Source organism: Glycine soja, chromosome 11, assembly GCF_004193775.1.
Source record: "Glycine soja cultivar W05 chromosome 11, ASM419377v2, whole genome shotgun sequence".
Taxonomy (NCBI): domain Eukaryota; kingdom Viridiplantae; phylum Streptophyta; class Magnoliopsida; order Fabales; family Fabaceae; genus Glycine; species Glycine soja.
In genome coordinates, this window is record NC_041012.1 from 8185683 (window position 1) to 8193974 (window position 8292).

Consider the following 8292-nt stretch of genomic DNA (forward strand, 5'->3'; position numbering starts at 1 on the left):
TTCAGAGAGTCCTTTTTATTTTTTGAAGGAATTCAGAGAGTGTTCTTAATGTAGTGAAAGATGCAACTGGGTTTGAAGAAAGTCCATTAAGTCGCTAAGTAGTGATGAAGAATGTCTTAATGGAGCCTATTTTAGTGGAGGCCCAAATAATCAAACACTGATGAAGTTCTTTGGGCTCGTTGTTGGGTCCAATGTTTTCATAGTTTGGGCTATGGCCCATCATTTTTCCTTAATAACCAAACTACGCGGGAATCGCCCTCTAAGAATCTGGATTGTTCTCAGTTCATTCCTAGTTTCTTAAACAGAAAGTAACTGTAAGCAAAACTGGCACTCCGAGGTGATGGCAGTGTCCGTGGTTGTTACACGTCTTTCCCACCGCCACGTGTTTCCGTTTCTTCGGCACGTCGGTTTTGTCTTTATATTATTTAAATTTAAATGCTCAACTTAATCTCTCTCTCTCTCTCTCTATATATATATATATATATATACACATTCGTATTCGTGTTCCTTCGTTCTTCACTTCACAATTCACAATCAATCACATTTCAAAGGCATGTTTTTTCAACAAAGTTCATTCTACCCACGAGTCGATTCAACAAACCCAGACGCTAATTCTCCCTTCTCTAACCCCGCACCATCTTCTTCTTCTTCTTCCATTTATCCCTCAGTGGAAACAACAGAGAATCTCATTTGGGAAGAGCCAAACACGACTACAGAAGAAGCCATGGAAAACGTTCTGGTCACGGTCCCGGGTGCGATTCTGCATCTGATAGAAAAGGATTCCAGCGTGCACCTTGCTTCGGGCGACCTCACCATATCGACCCTCGGAGAAGGCGACAAAGTGGTGGCGGTTCTGGCATGCGTCGGCGATCAGGTTCAGTGGCCGTTGGCGAAAGACGTGTCGGCGGTGAAGCTGGATGAGTCGCACTACTTCTTCACGGTCCAGGTCCCACAGGAGCACGGGGAGGAGAAGGGATTCGAGGTGTTGAATTACGGTTTAACGGTGGCGGCGAAGGGACAAGAGAGGGTGCTGAGGGAACTGGACGAGGTTCTGGACAAGTACAGCTTTCTGTCGAAGGAGAAACTGAAGGGGGTTGGAGGTTGGGAAGTTTTGGATGGTTCAGTTTCGACGGAGACATCGCCGGAGGAGTTACAAGGATCGGAAGAGAGGAAGGAAGTGGTGGAGGAGCGTTCTGGGGCATACTGGACGACGTTGGCGCCAAACGTGGAGGATTACAGTGGGAGTTTCGCGAGATGGATTGCAGCAGGGTCGGGGCAAGTGGTTAGGGGGATTCTGTGGGCTGGGGATGTGACTGTGGACAGGTTGAAGTGGGGGAATGATTTCTTGAAGAAGAGGTTGGAGCCTGGTTCACACTCCCAGGTTAGTCCTCAGGCACTGGAGAGCATCAAAAGGGTTAAGAAGTTGACCAAGATGTCTGAGAAGGTTGCCACTGGTGTCCTCTCTGGGGTTGTCAAGGTGTCTGGATTCTTCACAAGTTCTGTAGTCAACTCCAAAGCTGGAAAGAAGTTCTTTAGCCTTCTTCCAGGGGAAATTGTCCTTGCTACCATGGATGGATTCAGTAAGTTATTTATATTCGTTATCATAGCTGTTTTATGGGGTTCAGCATAGTTTTTTTTTCTTCTTATAATTTCTTTTGGCGGTGATATGCAGATAAGGTTTTGGATGCTGCAGAAGTAGCTGGAAGGAATGTCATGTCCACTTCATCAGTTGTGACCACCGGCCTAGTTTCGCATAAGTAAGTTCCTTCGTTCTCTATTCTCAACACTAACATAATTGAATGGCCTCAATGATAAAAAAACAGTTCATTACTGCTGTTGGCTGTTTTGCTTTTAAAATCGGACAAGCCCTTATTTCTGTAGGTTGCATGTAATTAACCTGTGCAAGAAGCATCTTGATGTGGTCTTTTTTGTTGTTGTTAGATATGGAGAGGAAGCAGCACATGTTACAAATGAAGGCCTTGACGCAGCAGGGCATGCGATTGGGACAGCTTGGGCCGTGTTCAAACTTGGGAAGGCACTCAACCCCAAGAGCGCAATCAAGCCAACAACACTAGCTAAAGCTGCTGCTGAAGCAAGTTCAGCTAGACTGAAGGCTAAGAAATAAGGCACGGCAACAAAAGAATCAGGATCCCCCCAGCACTCTCCATATAGAATTCTAGTTTGTCTGTTTATTGATATAATCAATCTTCCTTGTGATTAGGATTTATAGTTAATGTTGACGTTTCTTTTCATCTAGAGTTCTGTTTTTATTCAAGTCCTTCGCCGAATTTGCGATATTGAATTCCATTTATTTTTTTCCCCTTTCTTCTCTACCGATATAAATTGCATAATCATGGTTGGAAGTGGATCAAGTTATGTTTGTAGTTGAATGGTATAACCAAGTCTCTTTCTAGCTAGCAGCAACCTCTATTCAATTATTAGAATTTCGTAAATAACAGAAATAAACAGTGATGTCAATGAAACCTTAAACGTACAATACATCAAATTTTAAAATTCTAAAATTTAAGGGATGCCAGAGAGGTGGAACAAATCTAACTAAAGAAATGAAATGACAAAAGGAAGAAATACCATGGACTGAGGAGAAGAAACAAGTATTATTATGACTAAAGAAATAACACCTTCAAAGACTTTTATTCCTTGTAAAATAACACACATACACAGACTGTATACGTCCAAATCTGAGGTATATTATGTCCAATTATCACTTTTTTCCTCAAATCAAGTTGCTCTAACAGCAGCAGGCATGGAACGTATATACTTTAATTTCACAAACTAACTTATCATTAGTTTTGTATAAAAATATCATATGTTCAAACACTTCTAGCTATTTCTTACGGCCTTGATTTAATAACTAGTTTTAAATGGCTTGTAAGTCTTGAGGTCCAAAACCACCCCTGCCATGGAACCAACTGCAGCTAACAATGAAATGATGAGGCAACTGGCACTAAGTAACTGAAGTCCAAGCCAGCGACTGGTCCATCGTCCAATCTTCTTTTGCGAAATATACATGTCAATAGGGAAATAAACTGTCAAGGGCCAGAACCCAAAAGCGCCAAGTATTCCAACCACATCGTTGAAAAAAGGCATGAGCATGGCTATGAGGGTCGTCAACAGCACAAAAATGGTCCTCCATACTAAGCGGAAGAAGTTGAGTTGGTACACACCAAAGCAGGGAATGGGTATATCATATTCTGCGGTGACAAAATTGCTCTTTGGCCATTTACGTGCACTCCATTTTTCCACAAATGCAAATAAGGGCTGGGAAAAAACCTGGAATAATATATACATTTCATAAATAAATGTATTCAAAATTAAAGCAACGCAAACCAAATGATACTGACACAAACTGTAACATGATAATGGTAAAAAGTTTTCACAAGTTGTATCAAGTCTTTGAAATAAGATACTAGTCATTATTCCTTGAAACAATGTACTATACTAATCATCAAGTCCTAATATGGCACCATGTAATTGTTATGGTTTAATTAAATTTTAGTCACAATCTTCTGATAGTGTGTCTAGGAAATCTGTATATAATTAGATTTTCTATGAGATGCAAAGCACAACCCAATTAAGGCAAGATCATTATAAGTTTATATTCGATCAATTCTCTCTTTATTTTTCATTTCTTGTCTACTGCTGCCTGCTCAGAAGTTCTTGAGCCCATCATAATTCTTGCGTCAATATGTAGACTTTACAACAGATATATAAGTAGCATTGAAGGATCATATATATGATATAATACCTGGTATGCCCCAACTAGGTGGATAACAATTGCAAGGTTGGCAATGTCCAGAAGCCAGTAAGGGTTATAGAACCCAAAACCAGTCAAGAGGTTTCCAGGTGCATTATCTCCGAAGGCTGCATAACCCATGCATCCACAGAGTAAATAGAACACTGTAGTAACTGCGATGCTCAAAGTTGTGGCCTTTCTCATGGTCTTGTGCTCTGCAGGAGGAGATTTTATGGTGTCCTGCAACAAAACCAAATTGTTTCTTAATTCCCATGCAATATTAATTATTAATCATTGTGTGAAGACTACGTATTAGTATTATGATTGGCCATATCTGAGTTGAGTTACCTGAATTTCGATGAGGATAATGGAAAAGGAGTATGCAAAGGCCATTGCCCCGAGAGCTTGTAAACTCCTCCATATTTTCTGTGTGCTAGTGACTGTTCCGGCTTGTGTTACTGTGCCAATGCTAATTCCCATCAGGCTTCCTTTGAAACTTTTATTTTCTGCAAGATGAAAAACAAATTCACAAGTTAGGCAAAGAACTAATTAAACAATGGTTTAAGGCTGCCTGTATGTAAATGTTAAATCTGCTTACCTGCTACTTTGGCCACGCCAAGACTCAATCCAACTGAAGAATAAGTGAAGGACATGATAGCTGCAACTATGGATAGCCACCACACCTGATCAAAGTCTGGGATTTGGGAAAATATCACTTCTGCTATTCCGAATGTTATCATATACCCATTGCTTGACATGTGGCAGGGATCTTTTCCATGACTGCTGTGATAACAATTCGACCTTTTTATGGCCCTGAGACACAGGCACAAAAGTCGTCAAGAATAAATTAACATGACAAATATATATATATATATATATATATATATATATATATATATATATATATATATATATATCAAGCGGAAAATCATACTGACAAGAAAGAATAACTAAAGTCGCTACTTATGTTTGAACTCACATCATACTGACAGAGGCAGCAATGGTGTATCCAATTGCAACTCCAAACAGATTGATATATTGGATGAGGCCACATAACTTGACCTTTTTTCCTCCTGAAATACAAAAGGAATGGCATGATGTATGCACACTTTTTGTGGTTACATTACATATATACTAATAATAACATGTTGTTAATTAATACCCAAGATGGAGTTGACTGCCTCCATGTAGGTGTAATTTCTGTGTCCAGTAACGGAGTCACCGGTCCTGTAACACTGTGTTAATAGGTTGGAAGTGTAGAGATTGACGACGGCAAAGAGAAACATGACAATAGGTCCAGCAACCCAACCAAGCTGAGCAACCGCCCATGCTAGTGAAAGGACTCCTGAGCCTATCACAGCAGTGATGATATGAGCAGTTGCCATCCAAAATGTTCCTGCAACACCACAACATAACAACATTCCGCTTCATGTGTCACCTTCAGGATTGCTACCGTTTTATGTATTAAGAGAGACAACTTTTACTTTTTATTGTAAAAACTATAACAACATATTTCTGCCTGTCTTGCATGAATTATGATGGTGATAAAAACTTCTTTTCAGCTACCAAATTAATGGTGCGAGCGAGCGCTTGAGATTGATTTATATAGTTGAAATTATATCAAATTCATGTATGTAATTTAATCTAGCCGGTACTTGATTGAATGCTAGCTTTGATATTAAAGTATAGCTGACCTGTTCTCTTCAAGCGACCATCATCATCGAAGCACTTGGAATAGTTAGACTGGATATTCATCGCTTCGGTCTCCGTTTGGGTATTATTGGGTCGCACTTCAACTTGTAAGTAGTGCCTGACATTATGCCTCTCTTCTATCTGTTGTAAACAATTGAACGTACATCAATCAACGTGACTAGCTAACATCTCAAAGCAGAAAAAGCGTATGATACTCAAATATATGTAGATTCCTTTGCACTTACAATTCCTTGGTGGATTCTGCTAGGAAGGGTTCTACTTCTTGGCAACATGGCTGTGAAAAGTAGCTCAACACCGAGGGGAAAACTAAGAAGAAAGGTGAATGAGAGGGATGCTTCTAAAAGATGAAAATGAACGGGATTTTATAGCTATAGGAAAAGACGGTGTCTATACGGTCCACATCTTCAAAGGTTTAGTTTTACTGGCTAGCTCACTCCAGTATTAGGACCAATGAGATAGCAAACTGCCACTTAACCGAGTGAGTGCATGGATGGATGGGATGGGACCCAGAGATGGTCCAATTTTTTTGTCTTTATTTGGACGGAAGATAAATAAGCTCTTCATGAATAATGAAACTTGAATAATATTTAGAGCGATTCAATCTTAACTTTATCATATTTAACACTTGTGTTTAATTACTTAGGTAGATGGTTGAATAGAAACAAGTTTATATATATATATAAAGAGAAAAAGGTGGTGATAGATTTTTCTTATTGGCATCCAGCATGGAATTTTTTAATAATAAAGGACAATTACCTGACCTATATTGGGTCTTCGGATTAAATTATTCAATATGTTAAAATCGATTGCTAACAATTTTGTATATCCTAAAACTACTAATGATTTTACTTCTTTAAGTAGGTCCATATTCAACTTTCTGATATAACCAGATGACGTACGTCAACGACAACACTTCGAGTTGAGCAAACTACATTGTTATCATTTCATTTCTTCTTAAGCTGCCTAGCTCGTCAAATTAATAAACCCCCGGTTCTTGCTGCCTTCTCTAATTCTCTTATCATTAGAACACGACTTAAAGCTCAAACAAATCTTTTTTTATTATTTAAATTGGGAAAGCCTACTTACACATGGGATAAAGAAAAGGAACAACGTTTTTGCACACTGTAATACATGTACCAAGGAAAAAAAAGTTTAAATTGTGACTCTAGCACTAGAAGAAGGTGTCAGGGTGACTATGATTGCACCATCATGAACAGCACACTCGGTGTTAACATCACATAAGAACTGTATCAATTTGTCTGTTTGTTTTTAGACCAAGGTCCTGTCCAAGTCCAATCAGGTAAAATATTATACAGGCTCTCTGCTCGTACTTCAGAGTAAAATGAGAGAATACTGTGTGAAGTATGAGCAAAACGCCTTTTTTCAAGTGTTGACGACGAATCAACACCTCAAGAAAAGTGTTTCAGGGTTACTTACATACTAAAGGGTTGACTACAAAAACTGAGTTAAACGTAATAGTGTGAATTGTGGAGCCATTGAGACATTGAATCTTAGCAAGCTGAGATCCCACGCCAATTATAAATATAGCTGATGTAATCCTTGTAAGGCTGAGGTCTGAGGCAATCTTACAATTTTATGGGGTTAGAGTTATGCAGTCATAGCTAGATTGAAGAAGAAGGGGAAGAATTTTTATAAACTTGTGTTATTTTGTTCATTTTAGGAGGAGAGCAAAAATTTTCGTCAACTACTTTTTGTTTCGCCATTTTGTCTCTCATTGGTCTAGTTCGGACGAGAGGGCGGGCCTGCATGGAATCACCAAGCTCCAAGCCTACTAGCAATCCTCAAGTAAAGCAATTAGTAACTAGACGTGATAGTAATTTGTTAGCCAAAACAAAAGTTCAGGGCATGAAATATTACCAATACATTGAAATAGGTGAAAAGCTTTTGTGAATAATGAGCGACTCGGAATGGATAATCATATTCATTTATACTCTAATGTTACTTTTCATTTGTAATTAAAAAAGAAACAGTACGTAATAAGTCGTGATTGTGGAGAAAGATGTTTGATATTGGTGGAGGGAGGGAAAAGATAAACATGGAAGCACAAGTGTGAGATGTTGGAGAAGATGCTAATAAAATAATTAGTTTCATGAAAATAGCCCTACAGGCACCCAAGATGGGGTCTCGTCATTCTGGTTGACGAAGAGGTCAAGACAAGTACTCAAGTATGCTCCTGATTAACTCCAAAAAGAGAGACGTGCTTGTGGATCCAAGCGTGTTCCTGGACTTACCACTCAGACCCAAAAATTCTACTAATTTAATTTATAATATTAACTATTTTTAGACTAAAAATATGTTTAATTAAAATAAGCTAGAAAATATATTAATAAATGATTAGAGGAGAGAAAATTATTAATAACAAATGATACTATCAATTAAATTAATTACTTTTTCTTAATTTTAATAAATTAGATAATTAAATCTAACTGAGAAAGGGAGTAGAACATTTCATTTTTCTTGTTATGGCGTAGGAAGGAAGAAAAATTCAAGTTTGATGAATGGCCATTAATTTACTCCAGTTATTCCTTTAATTATATGAGTAAATAATATATGCATTAAATAATATTATGATCAATTTATTGAATTTTAATTTATAATAATTTTATTAAAAGTTATACCATCAATGATAATATAATTTTTATTATTATAGATATTCACTTGAAAAAAAAAATCAAAAGCTATTATTAAACAGTTGGAGTAATTGTTCAAATGGAAGCAAATCATTTACTGCAACAAAATAAAGTGCCTCTATATGTAGTTCTCAAAAATAAAGTGACAATTGAAAAGGTGAACTTATATCTCAA

At 37.8% G+C, this 8292-nt stretch overlaps 2 protein-coding genes across 2 annotated transcripts; one reads left to right on the top strand and one right to left on the bottom strand.

Annotated features, from left to right (window-relative positions):
- Nucleotides 1–490: 490 nt before the first annotated feature.
- LOC114376806 (protein EARLY-RESPONSIVE TO DEHYDRATION 7, chloroplastic-like) lies at nt 491–2372 on the top strand. The gene is made up of 3 exons (XM_028335085.1): nt 491–1580; nt 1673–1757; nt 1942–2372. Exons 1-3 carry the CDS (start codon nt 554–556, stop codon nt 2123–2125), a joined length of 1296 nt encoding a protein of 431 aa, XP_028190886.1. The 5' UTR covers nt 491–553; the 3' UTR covers nt 2126–2372.
- Nucleotides 2373–2591: 219 nt separating this feature from the next.
- On the bottom strand, nt 2592–5855 carry LOC114376805 (amino acid permease 4-like). Its single transcript, XM_028335084.1, has 8 exons — nt 5692–5855; nt 5449–5587; nt 4917–5150; nt 4734–4827; nt 4353–4567; nt 4103–4260; nt 3767–3994; nt 2592–3291 (listed from the first exon to the last, which is right to left on the bottom strand). The coding sequence occupies exons 1-8, from the start codon at nt 5737–5739 to the stop codon at nt 2866–2868; spliced, it is 1542 nt and encodes a 513-aa protein (XP_028190885.1). The 5' UTR covers nt 5740–5855; the 3' UTR covers nt 2592–2865.
- Between the last annotated feature and the right edge of the window lie 2437 nt (nt 5856–8292).

Excerpts from the sequence above, each read along its gene's own strand:
- LOC114376806 (XM_028335085.1), top strand. The coding sequence starts at position 554 with ATGTTTTTTCAACAAAGTTCATTCTACCCACGAGTCGATTCAACAAAC. Across the intron at positions 1,581-1,672 it reads TGCTACCATGGATGGATTCA|ATAAGGTTTTGGATGCTGCA; the intron begins GTAAGTTATTTA and ends GGTGATATGCAG. Across the intron at positions 1,758-1,941 it reads ACCGGCCTAGTTTCGCATAA|ATATGGAGAGGAAGCAGCAC; the intron begins GTAAGTTCCTTC and ends TGTTGTTGTTAG.
- LOC114376805 (XM_028335084.1), bottom strand. The coding sequence starts at position 5,739 with ATGTTGCCAAGAAGTAGAACCCTTCCTAGCAGAATCCACCAAGGAATT. Across the intron at positions 5,151-5,448 it reads TGGTCGCTTGAAGAGAACAG|GAACATTTTGGATGGCAACT; the intron begins GTCAGCTATACT and ends GTGGTGTTGCAG. Across the intron at positions 4,828-4,916 it reads GGCAGTCAACTCCATCTTGG|GAGGAAAAAAGGTCAAGTTA; the intron begins GTATTAATTAAC and ends TTTGTATTTCAG.